At 37.6% G+C, this 19,125-nt stretch overlaps 1 protein-coding gene across 1 annotated transcript in view; it reads right to left on the bottom strand.

Annotated features, from left to right (window-relative positions):
- The window catches only part of Tmem131 (Transmembrane protein 131), a 29,525-nt gene that overhangs the window by 6,455 nt on the left and 3,945 nt on the right, over positions 1–19,125 (bottom strand). The window contains exons 3-13 of the mRNA XM_073089632.1: positions 16,700–16,948; positions 5,827–5,940; positions 5,229–5,351; positions 4,605–4,774; positions 3,792–3,921; positions 3,170–3,353; positions 2,660–2,752; positions 2,196–2,334; positions 1,468–1,591; positions 811–987; positions 213–422 (exon numbers count right to left, since the gene is read on the bottom strand). Coding sequence (XP_072945733.1) covers positions 213–422; positions 811–987; positions 1,468–1,591; positions 2,196–2,334; positions 2,660–2,752; positions 3,170–3,353; positions 3,792–3,921; positions 4,605–4,774; positions 5,229–5,351; positions 5,827–5,940; positions 16,700–16,948 — 1,713 coding nt within the window. The remainder of the gene's footprint in view (positions 1–212; positions 423–810; positions 988–1,467; positions 1,592–2,195; positions 2,335–2,659; positions 2,753–3,169; positions 3,354–3,791; positions 3,922–4,604; positions 4,775–5,228; positions 5,352–5,826; positions 5,941–16,699; positions 16,949–19,125) is intronic.

The raw sequence follows: 19,125 nt of genomic DNA, 5'->3' as shown, positions 1-19,125 counted from the left end.
CTTTAATTGTAAATTCTAAAAAAATACTTAATCTGGATTTTATGAAAAAAGAAAAACTTTTTTGTTTAAAACTTTTTAGTTTCATTTGTGCTGAACTGCACTAAGATAACATATTTTTGAAATGTAAGTTAATATCGAATACAAATTTCAGATAAAGCTTAAACCTTGGCTAACCGTTAATCAATAGTACATTGCATAGTAAAGTCACTCACAGTGGTCCCGTTGGTGACGGGATGCGGGTGCGAGTGCGGCGGCTCCAGCACGAACTGTGCCTCAGTATGCGGCAGCGCGGCGCCGAGCGCGGCGAGGCACAGCGCGCCGGGACCCGCGTTGCGCAGCCGCGCGCGCACCGTTAGTGTGGTACCTGCGCCCACTGCGCCCAGCTCTAGTGACGTGCTCGTCGCGTTCGGCCACTCCCACTCCTGCGACAAAACATGAACAGTCCCAACTTAATATTGCTAAAATTAAATCATGCACGCGTGAAGTACTATTGATACCTTAAGAGGGTATCACTTTTCCAAAACTTTTTATTCGAAACACTGAAGCACATACGTTACGATTACAGCAGTAACTTCTAAAACATCTTACATTTTTAAACTTGACGTTCTTTCGTGAGGTTTAGGAAAAATGTTGAGTGTAGATATTTACACAACCAACGACTAATGTCCAATCCATAAAGTTGATGTCGCAAATTTTATAAAAAGAAAATTTAACCAAAAAAGTAATTTTAATATTTTTTTTTTACACGAAAGAAAACTACACAAAACGACCCTTTTATAACAGATATTTCACAATACCAAATATACTTACAAAAGTAAACCGTCCGCTGTACACCTTCAACGGTATCGTATAGTCTGACAGGTTAGTGCGCAGCGTGATGTACGAATCCTCTGTGAAATCCGCGTCCAGCGCGCTCTCCAACAGTCGAACACGCGCCACTACGCCGCTCTCGCCTGCTTTTAATAGTAGGGGAGTCATGTCTTCCACCTGGAAGTAATAACACACAAAATTAGAGCATGTATAGCTTTGAAAATATTTTAATTAATGCCTTAGTGTTAAAATTACAGTAATATATTTTTTATTAATAATAAACAATCATTATTGAGTCAATTTAGACCTGTATTGTTCGACAAATTATTTAATAATAATTTACAATGTTTGGTACAATTCAAGTGAACACTGCCTTCTATACTAAGCATAGCCTATATCATAGAAGGCAGGCAGCAGACTGAAGAACCTAACTCAACCCTTGATTGTTTCATTGTCTAATTCCCAAAATGAAGAATCAAGTTTAGGCGATAATCCACCACGTTGGCCAAGAGTAGATTAATAGACAACAAACAGTTTTCGTGTCTTAATTCTTAATTTAATTTTTATATTAGTTTTGCTTTGGATCGCTATTCACATCTATCAACGACATAGTACTTATATGTATCTCCATGAGAGTATAATACGGTGTGCACGTACATGAAAGTGATCCCTCGCGTCGGGCGGCAGTAGCAGCGAGTCGATCCGCAGCGGCAGCGCGAACTCGTTGGCGGCGCGCAACTCGCGCGAGCGTAGCGCCGCCGCACGCTCTGCCGTCACGAAACTGTGCAAACAATACTGTTACAGTCCGCGCCAAACTGCTAGTCCGTTCTGAAGTCGTTGCGAGCAGATGTAGTCATACAATTTGCTATGGCGACGTGATTCATTTCTATATTCAGAGCGGACTAGCAGTTTTCACCTGCTTTCGTTGGAGGAACTCTATACGAACTCTGTATTCTCTTTAACAGAAACTACTAAGAAATATTTTCACTGCCTTCTTAATAGTCAGTTATTATTGTAAATATTTCTTTAGAATAAATTATTTTTGTTTTTCAAAATAACTTCAATTAACTAGAAAATTTTAAGTTAATAGAGACCTTGTCAGAATGTACGATTATTTCGTCTGAAGCGTTACGATAAAGTATATTTATATTTTTCTTTATAATGTCTCAATTAAGTAAATTTATATTTTTTTTATAATGTCTCAATTCAGCAAGAACTTTCAGGTCAAACATTACATATTGTGCCCTTATATGATCGTATAAATGTAACAACAGAAGCACATTTTATTCAGTACATTAAGTAAGGTTTCAATTAAGGTAACGTTTGGTGAAAGTAAGCCCGATTAGAGCTGGTGGCAACAGTGTAAGGTGAGTGTGATCGCGTACTGCAGATGGTCGGGCGCGAGGCCGAGCGCGCCGGGCAGCAGGCGCACGGAGTAGGGCAGCGCGGCGCGGCCCAGCCGCACGCAGCCCGCGCACCACGCCTCGCCCGCAACCGCACCCGCCGCCGCCCACAGCTCCGCGTCTGCAGACGCACAGAATATATAATATTTATTCAATATCATCGTCTTAACAAATCTAATGTAAGACTAATTGATTAAAAAAAAATTCAATGATAACTTGTGCATTGTTGAAGCAATCTTGTATTTTCATAATATTCTAGGTCGGATATTTACCACACACCTACACAGATTTAAGTGCATTCGTTGGTACATTAATTTACTCCACATTTTTGGGTGGTATAATTATTATTTATCCCGCGTCGCTGTACCGTATGTAAATCTAATATTCACACCTATCGAATATACAAACATTACAAAATAAAAATAAATGCTTTTAAACATACTTACAATTCAAAGTAAGTTCCGCAACCTTAGTAAAATCTTGATATGGGTCTAGTTGCGAGCGGAGCAGTTTCACGTGTGCACCGGTGGACCCGCCACCTAAAGTAATAAACCTTTCCAAAATATAAATTGTTTCGTAACTTAATTATAGTGTTTTATATAATAAGAAAGAATGTCTTCGAGTCAATTGAAACAAACAGTACAACATTGTTATACCGACATAGATGTTACATATTACATTGAAATTATGTATATGTGTGATCTTCAACACATACTATTGAACGTAATTTTCGTTCAAACATTCATTCAGCTAAAACAGCATTACGAAGCTACTATAAAATGAAATATCTTATAGTATGAATAATTAATATTTTACGTTTTTTTATAATATAGGTAGCAGACGAGCATGGAGTCCACCTGACGGTAAGTGGTTACTGCCGCAAATGGACATTTGTAGTCAACCCCAAATAGGATTAGGAACACTGGCGTTATGAAAAATGGCTTGATAAAAAGTACCATTGGCGCGTTTCGTGTCTGGCGGTACGGCGGCGGCGCACGGCTCGGCGGGCGGCGCGTCGGGCGGCGCGGCGGCCGGCGCGGACAGCGACGCGGCGCTCGCGGCCGGCCAGCAGCGCGCGCCGCGGACACCCGCCTCTAGCCGCACGGGGAGACCCGCGCTATTTGCTACTTCTATTTCCATCTGGAAACATCAATGTTTCTTTAGTAACAAGATTGCAAGCTGATTCCTTTTTATTGTAAAAAAGCAGGAACAAAAAATTTACTTGGCCGCTTTAAGCAAATAAATGAAATATATTTAAAACAAGTTTAAATCAAAAATTAAGTAGTATATAGAACGCCCACTATACTTATCTCTGAATCGAATGAAAACAGCATGCTGTGTGTGCACAGTAATGCTATGTTTCCACAACATTGCACTACACATTTTTTATACAGTTCTAATAAGTTTAATCGAAGTGTTTTGTGTTGTGTTTTTTTTGCATAGAAAAATGATATATTATATAAACGCTGCAATATTGTGTATAATGCAGCGTTACACAAAAATGTATCCTGCACAAAACCATGCAGTAGAATACCGTGTGTATAAAATGTAACCGTGTGTAAGAGATAGAGTTCTGACCGTGTGCGCGGGGTCGCGCGAGCCCCGGGCGCGCAGGCGCAGCTGCAGCGGGCGCGCGTGCTCGCCGGCCGCCGCGCCGCGCGCCTCCACCGCCACCACCAGCCCGCCGCCCGGGATGTCCGCCTTGATCCTACACACACACACACTTACACTTACACTGATTTAGGTTCATGTTGCACTATAGTTAGGTGATCTAAGACACCACACCTGGCAACATTTGATATGGTAAAAAATAACGACACTTGCTACACTATCCATCCGCTATACAACGTAACATTACAAAAATAAATTTAGTCAATAATATTGACAACTATATGACATATCCCTCCTTTGTGGGAGGGAGGGTGGTACATACTGCATTATTTAAAATATATACATCATACATATTAGGAGCGGATTGTTGCGAAGTAGTTTTAATCTTAACCCATGCTGGGTTTCCGAAAAGTAATGCTTGATACAATTAACTATCTAACCATATAACAGTTTTTAATTTGAGCTTAAACCTTACTCACACTCTAATAGATTACACATGTAGGAAGAGTAGAAGGGTTAGGCCCTGTTTATATATGTATAGATATTGGACGGGTCAGACATGGGCTGTGAAAGACAAAATAGTATTGTTGTTTACAACGTATACTAAAATATTTATATCTGTCGTATCAAAGCCGCACAGACAAGATTAGTGCACGTCAATAACATAAAAAAAAATATTACGGATGTCACGGACCACATCACACATGTTCAATGTCTTTAGAGATAATGAACCATAACGTATTAACATCAATCAAACATCGCATAATGCAACGTACACACCTGATGTACGCGGTGAGCGGGTGGTGGTGGTGTTCTGGCGGCGCGATGCGCAGGCGCACGAGCGGGCGCTTGCGGCGCGGCGGCACCGCCCACAGCGAGCGCGCCGCGCGCGGCCCGCCGCCCGGCAGCCGCAGCCCCAGCCACGCGCCCGACGAGTACACCTCGCTCACCTGCACACACAACAACACGGTATAGTCTAAATTCATATTCAACTTTTATTGCTCATGCATACAGTACATAATTATGGTGTTACATATAGGGTATTCGAACATACTTGCACCCTGCTAGGGCATTGCAATGTAATACATTCACATTAGCTTATATTTATCTTAACTTAATATGTCATTGTTTATATAAAATGGAAAATACATTATTATTAAATTTTTAATCAATACAATGTCAATATTTATATAAAGACAAATTAATCAATTATATAAAATTAATATTAACATGTAAATCGTATTTATTTAAGTACAGAAATGTCTACATGAGGATAATCATTATTTAAGTTAAAGGTGAGGTTTTATTTAATGTACGTCTATGTATGTAGTCTTATTACGTTGGATATCACAAAAAATCACGAAAAATTTAAAAGCAATACGAGAGAACAAATAAGCTTCATACTTGTATAGTTCTGTCGGTGGGGTTGTACAGCGTGAGCTCGGGCTCCACGCTGGCGTTGAGCGGCACGCGCACGCCCACCAGCGGCCACACGTCGTACTCGCTGGCCACGCCCACCGCCGACACCTGCGCAACAACACATGCATAAGACATTATAAAGTATGGCTTACTCTTAAAATCTTAAAAATTAAAAGCTTAAATTTTTTGATATGTACATTACCACACCTAAATACAATACACCTAAATACCACAAACATACGAGTTCAGACTAGAGTGGACGTTACTGAAAACAACAGAAAAATTCATTTATAAAAGCAAAATATATGGTATATTATACCATATATAACTTGAACAATATACAAGGTTTTTAAAGTTTAAAATTCGTCCAATTTATGTCTTCATTAGCTTGATCTGTGTGTATGTATAGTACATATGTAACGAATGTTAGAACTCGATTTTGTCCCATTCTCCACATCAGGATCGTGAGGATTAATGATTTTCCTTATGTGATTTTAGCGTGGCTTTTAGTTTTTAATTTTAATTTAATTTTTATTTAACTTCTGGAACACAGCAAACGATAAACACCAAACATATAACTCACCGGGTACTTGTGCACCCCGAGCGACGTGTGTATGTAGAGGTGGGCGGAGACGGGCCCCTCGCGCCGGCCCAGGTACACCACGCTGAACGTCGTGTTGCCTTGCGGCGGCAGCGTCTGCAATCACCAGTACACATTTGCACTTATTTATCAACACCACATAACAAACATTATTTAAAGACTTTTTATTTGTATTTGTTGTTATACATACACATTATAATTTCGAGTGTCTTTCTTTCAAGGTTCAAGTGATAGAGCCACGTGACAGACGGAAAGAAAGTAGAGGCTTAGTAACAAGGTTCAGTTTTTACCCTTTGGATAGGGAACCCTATAAAGTAAACAAAGAATAAATTACTGTCAAGATCTTTTTTTGCTAAGAGCATGTATTAATTATCGTGTACCTAAATTGTGTTCGATTAGACTGTTTTAATTCTAATATTTTCCATAATCAGTATAGCAAATAATAATTCAAATAAGCCTACACATAGGTTAAAAATATCAGAAATACACGTTTAAGATTACGATACCGTACTTCTAATTAGCGTGTCAGAGCTATGCCAGCTTAAACAAACTTGATATACATAAAGACATCTCCGGCCCTTTTTTCTTGTATATAATTTCCAAATGTACATTATTGTTTTGCATAAAAAATGTGAGTCGAACCTGCATTATTTTTGTTATTTTCAAATGAATCGCATGTTAACATTGAACCCAAGATAATATACAAGAGGAAATGTCACTTGACGCCATAGCGTAATCAAATTACGTGTTAAATGAATATTTGCATTATGTAATGCAATGCGGAGATAACGTGAATAATTAGTTCAGTGGCGACGGCGGCGTGCGGCGTGCGGCGGGCCGCTGGGCGCCCGGTGGATGTACTCGTAACGACTGCAACCAGACACCGCCTGGCCACTTGCATACACAAACACCATATAAAAAAGTAATTCAATTTCAGTCATATTTGAGGCTGCTAAAACCAGAGTGGCCTAACTGCATTTTAATGACTTTTTACCTATCTGTATTTTCGTAATTTAAAAATGTTGTACACTTTTACTTTTCTTCATATTATAAATCATATTTTTTGTAGTTAGGCTACTCTGGTTCTAACAGCCTCATTTAATGTCGGATTAAAATTCCCTCGTCTATAAAGTAGGTAAGAATAGTTGTAAACAGGTAAAAGTCAAACAGCCTGTACACATTTATCCTTGTGCGCACTGTACAATAAAAAAAATTAAATCCTATACACGTAACCGAACCAACTGAGGGATCACAAATGTAAACACATAAGCGTGTTGGTTATTTATAAACTTTGAAGACCTATCTCTATAGATAGTTGAAAAATGATAGGAGAACTTCATAGTTGAATAAGTATGCAAAATCATAGAAAAATGTTATCTAAGGATCATTATTTTCCTTTTGTATATTTTGTAAGCCAATACGCTTTATCTGCGTGGTATAGTCCCCGCCAAGTTGCTAGTCCGCTCTGAAGTTGTTGCGAGCAAATATAGTCATACAATTTTCTATGGCGACGCGATTCATTTCTATATTCAGAGCAGTTTTACACGGTTTATACATAGTTATCCTCGATCAACCACATTTGTGTTGCGATATCCTTATAACAGATGTGTGATTGCGGCGAGGCGCGGCCGCGTGTCGTCACGTGTCGCCGGCGCCTCGCGAGGGCGCGCCGCTGTATCTACACTTTGCATAATATGTATTACTTAATAACGTCTTTACATACAACTACGTCATAATTTTTATATGTATTTTATACATATTTTTTATTTCACAAATAAACCATATTTTTTTAATAAAGATCTTTTTTGTCAAAATTAATCTGATATTCTTACAGCTCTTGTTTAGAGACCGTTTGTTTATATATTTAAACAAAAAATGATAGGTACCTACCGTGGGAATTTTGGTGGGAAATTTACGTGTTATCAAGTGCAAACCGCTTCCATTACCAACGTGATTCATACATCATTATATATACATTGCTTACAAACTGTTAAGCAAAACGTCTAGATCTAAGTCTTTTTATAAAACATAACTACAAACATAAAAAACATAATTATGAAACGCCTTTGCACAAGGAAACATTGTATTGGTTTGTATTTGTAATGGACTTGCAAGAAAAGTATTGCTTTCAAAATTATCGTTCAGTTAAAATACATGATAAGAGATCCTAAGCATAATATCGATGTTCAAAGAAAACCCACGCGTCGCCCACGGCTCGGCAATTGCTCTGAAAATCTCGGGCCACCCACACAAGGGTTTCAACAAATGTACTGAATTACGCATTCTCGAGATCGGCCCCGAACTTTAACATCGACCGGTCGCCGGCGGTGAAAGTTGACTAAACCAGAAGGATAAATATACCAATTCGAAATGTTACCGAAAATTTTGCTTTTTATTTTCAAAATCCCTCCATAATCCCTCCAACTAATGAAGTAACAAGTATATTGAAGTAACAAACCAGCGTACAGACCTCCTCATAGAAAAATGTGGTATTTGTAAAAATATATTTTAGCCCACAGTTTCCTTGTAACAGTATACAAAAATAAATACTTATGAATAAAATCAATTATTATAAAATTATTAAAATTCGTAACTATTAATTTCAATTAACAATATAATACAGTTCTTTGTTCTCAACTATTTACGAAAGCAGTAACTAAAATAATATAGTATGTTCCGCTCGCCACCAGTATAAGATAACGAAATAATTAATACCAAAGAGCCACAATTGACAATTTCTATCTACTAGGTAGAATGAGAATCCAGAGTGGTTGGACTCCGGCGGCACCACCGCCACACCAATTTCTGCCTAATAACAGCAATGTTAAGCGCTGCTGTGTTGTTGTTTGAAGGGTGTGGTAAGGGGGACATACTTTTCCGAAGCGTGCCAAATTAGTTCTCAGGGATAACGGTACACCTGTGGCCGACTGCAGGTAGTTATCTTTTTTTTTATAATATAAGAGTAGCAGACGAGCATGCAGTCCACCTGATGGTAAGTGGCTACTGCCGCCCATGGACATCTGTAATCAACCCCAGATAGGATTAGATATTCCTACCTGAGGTCGGCCACAGATGCGCCGCTACCCCTGAGGACTAAGCTGGAACGCCTCGGAAAAATCTGTCTCCCTTACCACACCCTTCAAACCTGAACACAGCAGCGCCTAACATTGTTATTAGGTAGGTATTATTAGGCTGTTATTAGGTAGAAATAGGTGTGGCGGTGGTGCCGCCGGAGTCGAACCACAAAGGGTTCTACCACCTTCATCTAATCTTATCTGGCTTTGACTACAGATGGCCATGAACGGCAGTAGCCACTTATCATCAGTTGGACTGCATGCTGGTCTGCTACTGTTATAATATAAAAAAACCTATATAATGTCAAAACTCGGATAGATTAATTAATAATAAGGCGCTTATAAGAATATATAACATATAAACTTATGTCAATCAAATTAAGCTTTATTGGGAGTGGTATTTAGTAAATAGGTATTAAGTTGTTGCTAGACAAGGCAGTGTAATGCCAATGCAGCTGTGTATGGCTGTGTGTACGGGCATGGGGGCCTCGTGGAGACGACCTAATTATGACGTCACAGCGCACTCGTCGAGTTCAAGTGTGCACTCCTTGTGTGCAGCCTGCGCGTCTCGAGCGCTCCCCGGCCCCGCGCTCGGCCCATGAAGTTATAGGTAAATATGGAGGCCACACTTAGAACAAAATCTTGAGGCAAATACCTACGTATCTCCATCCCGCTTTCTGTGGGCCGACCTCTCTTTCTAGTGTGGACTATAGTATTGCTATCTTCTTCTTTAAATCTCCTAGAAAATTCTTAGAATTAGTCACCACACTAGCCTAACCAGAAGTTAAACACTGTCAAATAATTTACCTTTAAATAAATACTTGAACTATGATTAGTTCAATTGAAAATCCCAAAATCGTAGGTCACGTATGCATATCTGGGTTGGCAATTCAACGAATTATAATCCCATTACTTAAGGATTCGGTAATGTGGCAACATTGGCCCTATGTGCCAAAATAAATAAAGGTTACCCTACTTAGACAGAGAGGGTCTGCCCACAGAGAGCGAGATGGTGATACATAGGTTTTGCTTCAAGTAGGTATTCGAAGTGTGTTCTCCATATTTACCTATAACTTCATGGCTCGGCCACGCAGCCCACACAGCTGGATTGATGACACTCGGTATTAATAGAACCTAAGTATCGATCAACTTGCTTGCATGGACACGTCATGCTATTATACAAATTTGATACAAACAACTTCACTACAAGTTAGTACTACTACTAATTCTATAGAACATAGAATTAATATTGTATTGGTAGTTTAACCAAATCAAATGAAAATTAATGTATTTTTAACATTTATTTATATATTTTAATACAAGTAATCGCAAAATCTAATCTAATCTATGTCACCGCATAGTTATCGAACAAATCGAATATGTAATTTTTACTTTCCAAACCTATGTATGTCTATAATATAATACCGTATATTCATAAATCATAACTTCTAACAAAACAAAGGTACACGAATCAAATACATTTCGGACGAGAGCAAAGTATTCTTACTTGCGGACTTACCAGTAAACATCAATACCATAATTAAAAAAATCTAATTGTTGTGTAAATGTCAAAAGAATTGCTATTGCTAATCTCATGTGTGGATATATATTTACTAGGGTGGTGTTGACGCGGAAGCATGTCCATACAGTGGCAGTCTCATATTGACGTAGGTAATGTTAATGGTCTGTCGCATCGATATACTACTAATAAAGACGTAGATGAGTCATACACGTTCGAAATTTGGCACATGATTCATGGGCTAATTGGCCTATGACAACTTAGTCACGGGCCGCGCGCCTCTCAGAATGGTCGTGTCTATGTCAAAGTTTCTGTGTTGAAAAGTGATTAAAAATGCCGTCTTGTGTCATGATATTTTGCACAAACTACAGCGGAAAAATCACCCAAGGTGGTGGAATCACTTATCATTCGTAAGTATTTTAATTTCAAGAAGTTATTATCGATTTTTCAATAATTCAAATTAAATTTAGCGTGAATATATGTCACAGATAATAGAGCGAATAAAAAGATGGGCATATTACTAAGTGTAAAAGAGAAGCGTTATGAATTGTGCGTATCCATGTATCATAGATTAAATTAATAAATAGTCCAGAAGGTACATTATTGGTATATATATCGTAAGAAACTACACAAATCATTTACTAATTTGAAAGTTATATTTATTAATTTGATGTTTAAGTCGATATTTTTTCTAATACTATTTCTGTGTAGTGATTGTATTTCTGTGTATGTTTTAGGTTCCCATTAAATGAAATAGGGCGACTAAAGTGGTTGGACATTGTTCGCAAGGTAAGAAGGGAAGACGATTCGCATCCAAATTATTAGAGTCGGACTTGCTCTGAACATACCATGGACGATGATAATTAAATCTTACAAAACCAAAGAATTTATTTTTTATTTTGCCTGCATCCAAAAATCATACTAGTAGTTAATCATAAAACACTCTTGAACACCCTTCTCCATTCCATGCAACATTCACGCAGAGACATGCACTGAATTACGTATTTTTCCCTTAATACTAATACCATATTAAATTAATGCATATACGAATTTATTCTCTCTATACCAAGCACATTATAGGTAGCTATTCAATTAATTCATATAGACGGATCAGACTTAAACTCATCTTTAACGAATAGTCATCATGATTGCCACGCATAAAGTTATATGTTTATCCTTTTTTTGCATATTCAGTTAGACGTGCCGTGTTAGAGCACCTAATATGCCTTTTTTTTTGTTATCGAAGGGGAAACCTTCAAAAGGTACCCGATAACGTGGGAGCGACGCCGGGTTATGTGGGATTTTTACCGCACTAAAACCCCCTCGGTGGCCGTCCTCTGCGCTGCGTAGAGGGCTTCGGGATCTCCAAAGGAACACAACCGGAGTCCTCTTAGCGCGTTGCCCCGTCGGGCTCCGCCCAGGCGAGCTTGACGCTCGCTACACCATCTGGTGTGTATGACGGTATGCGACCACACATACCGTCGTCCTTCCCGGGGCCGCTGGTCGGGCGGTTCGAGCTCCCACTCTTGCCGCCCGCAACCCCGGAAGCCCCCTTTTAGTCGCCTCTTACGACAGGCAGGGGATACCGTAGCCCTATTCTAGTCCCGGAACTACAGGGACAACCTAATATGCATAGGGCTCGAAATGAAAGAAGTGGACTGTATTTTAACTGTTTAATTGGGATCGGTTACAAATTATCGCTAGCGTCCGTCTCTGCCCACCGCCGTAGGCCAAGTGGTCGAGGAGTGGGGCGACTGGTCGCGCGCCGCGGATGCCGCCGCCGGCGCACCGATCGCCCGCACATTAAGAGGCGAACATGCCGTCCTACTTGCTCCTCTTAACTATTTATTAGTGTGTTGTTTAAATATAATATTTATAAAGTAGTGTGTATTTCTCCCGATGAGTGCCACTAACAAGCGCCGGTTGTTTTGTTAGTAACCTATCTACGTCTTTATTGAACTTGATAAACAATCTTTGTATAGCCAGAAATTTTTCGCTTCTTCTCCATATCGAAACACCTTGTGAAGTGGTGGTAGATGCAATTACATTAAAAAAGAATAAAGAACCTATTTTGAATATAAAAATGATTATATTTTTAAATTGTCTATTTTAAACCAATCGATCTGTATAGATACATTATTTAAAGATAAAATAGAATAAACCATAAAATCTACATATTTTGTATCAGACTTTTAAATTATATATTTATATAATAAATTATTTAGTTAAAATGTACTATAAAATTTCTACGTAAACGGCGCACTAAAACATATCAACAGTTTTGTATATTTTTTACCTTCTGTCCCATTATTTCTTTGTCTTTGACAAGCATGCGGATCAATGGATAAGTGACCATATGTCCTGTTTTGAACGGTACAGTCCCTTTTTTCGATGCTTCGTCCCGTTGTCTCCGAAAAGAACCTCGGGACACAAAATTGGTCCGTTTTCCCAAATAACAGTAATGATAACTAAATATTAAAATCCATAAATTTAAAATAACAATGTTTTAAAAGCAAATTTCCGCCATCTTGAATTATTAGTAACGTTTAATTAAGTAACTTCTAATTAAATAACAATAAATAGTAAAATTGTGAAAAAAGCATGGGGTGCTCCATTTATCAGTTTTCGAAAAGCGCCCAACACTTTTTCCTCAATTATACTATTTACTGTTCCTTAAATAATCCCTAGATATAAAATTATTTTCTACTTTTTAGTTGATTTTATCATAATAACGTGTTTTTAGTTTTTTAAACCATATTTTTTCAAATAAAAAGTAGTTGACATAAAAAAATCGATGTCCCGTTTTGACTGAAGTAATCATTGGTCACTATATTCCATGGTCAATATTTACGTTGGCGTACACTTTAAACGCAATGTCAAACACTAGTTGTCTTTTTTTATCACATTGTTCTAATAGCTCTGTCCCTTAGAGAACATTTGTCTAAGTAGTGAAAGGTAAGTAAAATAAAAAACGTGCATGTGTGCTATCAATGGAGTTTCGCTCAAGTTTTCGGTCAAGTTAGTACGGGTATAACCTGTCTATAAGTATAAAATGTCATTGGTCTGTCGTATCAGGCGGCGCGCGGCGGTCGCGGTGTTATCAGCGCGCGCTATCGGCAGGATGCGGTCGCGACACCCGTGACACCACGACACCAGCCACAAACGCTTCCCTATATACCCGCGATACTATTCCAGAAAACCTTCCACATTGTTGCTTATCGACAAACAACAAAGCTCATTAATACGACGGGTCAAGTTACCAGAACTAGCTCGGTGATACCGATAAATATAGCCAAGAATTGCAAACCCAGGGCTAAACCACAAGAACATAAATAGTATTAGCAGCCGATAACAATATCCAGTAACTGCTAATGTAGGTCATCTGACATCGATATTTCTAGTATTTAATCGCAAGAACTGAAATAGATTTGTCTCCTATCATTGTAATATTTGCGAAAGCTCGACTCGAAGGAAACAATTGAATATAATCGGAAACGATAGTACAAAAATTTCCGGCCTCGAGTAGGATGTCCTCCCACATCTTCCGCTAGAAACGTAGAACCGTCTCCTCCATGTTTTAAAAATGTTACTCGTTTGTAAAAACATATCTACAAAAAAATACGCGACGAATAGACAAGTTCCCTCCTTTGGGAAATTAAAAATTTAAAAGCATTGTACAACAAATAGTTATGTTATCATATAATTTATGAGGTAAAAGGGCTTCCCATCCGAGGCCGGCAGGTTGCTACGAATGTGTAAATTAAACGACCATAAACGCTGAAATTGAATCATACTACAATAAGAACCAGTCTCTTTGACATTAACGAAAATCAAAGTATTATTTGATTTTATTTTCATTTAAAGTTTAATTTATTACGCGTTTAAAAATGAACACAAACATACGATGTTGTGTCGTCGTATGACATTGTGTCATAATAGCACATAACGTAGACATATTGATATCACTTATCTATTTATGGTAAACTATGATGCAATCTTGTAATATTACGTATAATAAAGTGTATATGTTTATAAAAAACGTAATAAAATCTAGAGTGACGGTGACTCTACGACGGTTAATCGCTAAGTTACTTAGCGATTAACCGTCGTAGAGTCAACTTACCCTGATGATGCTCCGTTTTGGAGCGAAACACGTGTTGGTGGTGGTATGTATGGTGGTGTATATTTTTAATTTTTGCATCTGCATGCAACCTTTGAGGGAGGGAGGGTGGTACATACTGCATGGTTTAAAATATATACCATCATACATATTTGTAGCGGATTGTTGCGAAGTAGTTTTAATCTTAACTTAATAGGTAATCATAGCCCGTACACTTCATTACTATCTAAGAATTAATTTAGTGCTTGCAACAAGTGACGCTGCGGATAACCGATAATCCATACGACCTATACAAAGTATGTGCATGTGGTGCAATATATTTTTATTTTTGTTTGTTAGTTTGTTACGGGCGGAAACTAGTGGCGAAATAAAAGTGAACCAAACCGGTACCAGAGTTAATACATTTAAGAATGTAAGGTTGAAAGTAACTTGTTTATAGAATAATTTTAAAATTGACAATCCACTCCACAACATAGTACGACTAGACTGCGGAGACGTAAGAAAAATAAATAATAATAGTTACATTCAAATATCCTCAACACGAGGTAAACGTTAATAAAACAGTGCTAATATATTGGCAATTTACTAATTTGTTACAAAACATCCTGGCGTGAAAACCACACCATTATGTCGTTGAGGTTTTTTGATATGTGAATAACACATTGCCGTTATATGTATAATGTAAGCGTAATTTGGTCACAAATTAAATTAATGACCAATAAAGTTTCTATTTACTTCACTATGGATTATAAATATTGTAGTGCAAGTAAATGAGTTGTATCTTAATCAATGAAATAGAACACCATACTAATTTTGGATGGAGTGTCTTCGGGAAAGCATCTAAAGTATTTCAAAGTAATACTGGCATCTAATATTTCGAAAGTCATATTTACACCTTATCATCTTTGTGAACACAAATCATGCATGTAACTCACACCGAATCTCAGATTCTTAGATAACGCCTACTCCGAATTGATTCCTTTTAAAACCGTTATCTCATTTAACGTTACAAATATACGTCAAGAAATAAGATAAGCCCTCTGCTTAGTCAATTTCTTCCCTAATATTGACTCGCTAGGAAACCTTTCTCAGGTAGTTTACACCGTATTTTGTTTAAAGGGCAGAGCCGTACACAACATCCCCGTGGGATATATTGTGTGAGCAGCTTCACAAGTTTTACCTCTAACAACGGTATTCTTGTGTAGTGTGCAAATTGCACCCCTTCACAAATACAAACTTTTGTACCATAGCTATAGTGAACAATAACGTTATGTCATATTTTATGCTACACGATTCTGAAGAAGCTTGCGGAAACGGCAGATGTTTCATGTACCGTTTTCTATCGTTAATAAAAGAATCAGACACCATGTGCCCTACTGGTTTGGAAATCAATCTTGGAGTCGAAAACAATGCAAGATATTCCTAGACAAAATATTTCTGGTTGTTATTCTAAGAGTTATTCTAAGATAACCAACTATCATAATACTCAAGTAAAAAAGATACGATACCAAAATAATTTTAGAAATTTAAAGAAGATAGAATACAAATAAGTAATATAGATAAACGACAATGCGATCCATATTAACCGTGTCACTTTTCGTTCGATTTGAGGGAGTACTTAACGAGTATATGTTTCACCCCGGTCGGGATTGGAGTCCTATCTAAGGTATCTTATTAATCTGAATTGGTAATATTCTTGATATCAAGTATATCGAGAATATTACCAATTCAGATTTTGACATAATTTGACAATTTGACATTATATTTGGACTGTGACTTACTAATAATAATTTTACTAATAATTTGATTTAACTTATATTAAGAAATGTTAGAACGATAAAACTTTTATACAATGATAATGAATGAATATTATAAGTATTTATAAGTAATGAGTAATAATAATAATATGTATACAACACATTTGACTACATTTACTAACGAATTAGGCATTCCTGTAATGTAAGTGGAATATGATTCAATAAATAAAAAAATAAAATAAATAAATAAATCTTTCAAACTAGTATAACACCGCGTAACACAGCTTTTATAGGGTAGAAATAAGTGAGACGGTAATGCCTTCAGATTCGTCCCCCGATCGGCTCTGCCAGCTCAGTAAAACAAGAACTGAAATGGGTAATTCACCTTGGCCTCAAAGAAGGAGGCGTGGAAGTCGGGCGTGGTGCCGGCGACGGAGGCGAGGTGCAGCGTGGTGTTGGCGGCGTTGGTGAGCGTGACGGTGCGCGCGTGCGCCGCCGCCAGCGCCGCGCGGCCGAAGCGCAGCGCCGCGGGCCGCAGCCGCACCGCGCCCGCCTCGCCGCCCGCCGACACCTCGCCCATCTCCCCCATCTCCGCCATCTCGCCCATCTCCCCGCTGTTGTCGCCGCCCCATTCCTGCGACAACGCACACCTTCAGTAGTCATCCCCTGCACGGAATCTCCATGGGAAAATCTTAATGATATTGGAATGATAATAATAATATTTTCTTAAAAACAAACCTAATTAGTACAGGATCCCTAGTATAGTTTTCATCATTTATTAATAACAAGCTGATTTTTCGTGAGTAGCTTCGTTTCGACAAGACGCCCAACATTTTTCCTTACAGCAATGTTGGTAAATGGTAGCTTGATGGGGCAGCAAGGATAAAATATGTTGACCGGACGAATTCTAAAAATTTATTAGTAACCAAATTTTTCTTTGTTAATTATCAAGATAATTATTTAAATAACGTGAAAAAATATTTGTCCTACAAAATATAAGGTTTTTATTAAGGCGTCCCCCCTCTCCAACATGTATCATAAACAAGGTCATGAAAAATAATTACTAACCAGCTGATTTTTTTTTTATTGGCTGTCTACCATTTACATAGTCTACCATGCACATTGTCCTACAAATTACATGGTATGTCATCTCGGGCCTACACTTAAAAGTTGTAGTACTAATACTTAATGTAAAAATAATTAGTATCAAGCTGAGTGTTCCAGAATAGCTTCGTTTCAATGAGACGCCCAACAAATTCTCGTACGAAAGTTCTCGATTGTGGTTTATAACTAAAATAATAGGGATGAAATATGTTGATTTGACGAATCAAAAAAAAATATTACTAACCGAATTTTTTTTTATTAATTATCGAGACAATTATCTAAATAACGTGAAAAAATATTTGTCCTACAAAATATAAGGTTTTTTTTAAGGCGTCCCCCGTCTCCAACATGTATCATAAACAAGGTCATGAAAAATAATTACTAACCAGCTGATTTTTTTTTTATTAGCTGTCTAACATTTACACAGCTTACTACCCACATTGTCCTACAAATTGCGAAGTACGTTATTCCAGTCCGCCAGTTTTATAGTTTATTTATATTATATTATAGTTAAATTACAAATCTTGTAGGATTAATAAAAGTTACCCTTTTTTTTTGTAGGACATTGTTTTATTTAGATAAAAATTATATTATCCTATCACGTGATACCTTTGTCCTACAGTTACTAATAAAAAAAATAATCCTGCGGAATTAACATCTTTTCAGCGTAGGTCCGAGATGACATACCATGTAATTTGTAGGACAATGTGCATGGTAGACTATGTAAATGGTAGACAGCCAATAAAAAAAAAATCAGCTGGTTAGTAATTATTTTTCATGACCTTGTTTATGATACATGTTGGAGAGGGGGGACGCCTTAATAAAAACCTTATATTTTGTAGGACAAATATTTTTTCACGTTATTTAAATAATTATCTTGATAATTAACAAAGAAAAATTTGGTTACTAATAAATTTTTAGAATTCGTCCGGTCAACATATTTTATCCTTGCTGCCCCATCAAGCTACCATTTACCAACATTGCTGTAAGGAAAAATGTTGGGCGTCTTGTCGAAACGAAGCTACTCACGAAAAATTAGCTTGTTATTAATAAATGATGAAAACTATACTAGGGATCCTGTACCAAATCGGTAATAGTAGTGTGAAAAATATTGTAAGTGCCGTAGTTGGCCTATACAAAATAAATATATTTCATTTCATTTCATTTCAAATCACATGATAATTTATATTCAGATTATCATACAACGAGAAATCATTGCGCCCACCAGATTTCAGGGCACTTTTTCTGTCGCGCGTTTTTACGCCCGTACGCGCGTCCGCCCGCACGCATGCTACTTGCACTCTATTGTGTCATACACACACGCATATGGGCCACGAAGACACAGTTGCGAAGTTTTTCATGTGTGCGTTGGCACGCGCGTGCAGGGGTAGAAACGCGCGACAGGAAAAGCGCCGTAATATGTGCATAGGTATGTTTTTTAGTTTTTACCAAAAACTTACAAAAATCACAAATTGAACTTGTTAGGCACAGCGACGAAAAAGTTTTATTATGGAATAATTTCGACTAGTTTGAAAAGTAGGATGTAAAAGAAAAGACCTTTTTTTTAGAGTTAAAAAAAACTATTCTGAGAGTTATATCATGTTTTCTTCCTTTGAAATCAACACACACAATCCATGATAAGATAAGCCACTTTGAAGATTAATAAACATATCATTAGTAAACAAAGTAGGCAGGTGTATATTGCTT

The sequence above is a fragment of the Epargyreus clarus genome, unplaced genomic scaffold (assembly GCF_041222505.1).
Source record: "Epargyreus clarus isolate Ecla_fem2 unplaced genomic scaffold, WU_Ecla_fem_2.2 ptg000029l, whole genome shotgun sequence".
Taxonomy (NCBI): domain Eukaryota; kingdom Metazoa; phylum Arthropoda; class Insecta; order Lepidoptera; family Hesperiidae; genus Epargyreus; species Epargyreus clarus.
Note: the sequence above shows the minus strand (reverse complement) of the source record. Positions and strands in the feature narration are given on the sequence as shown.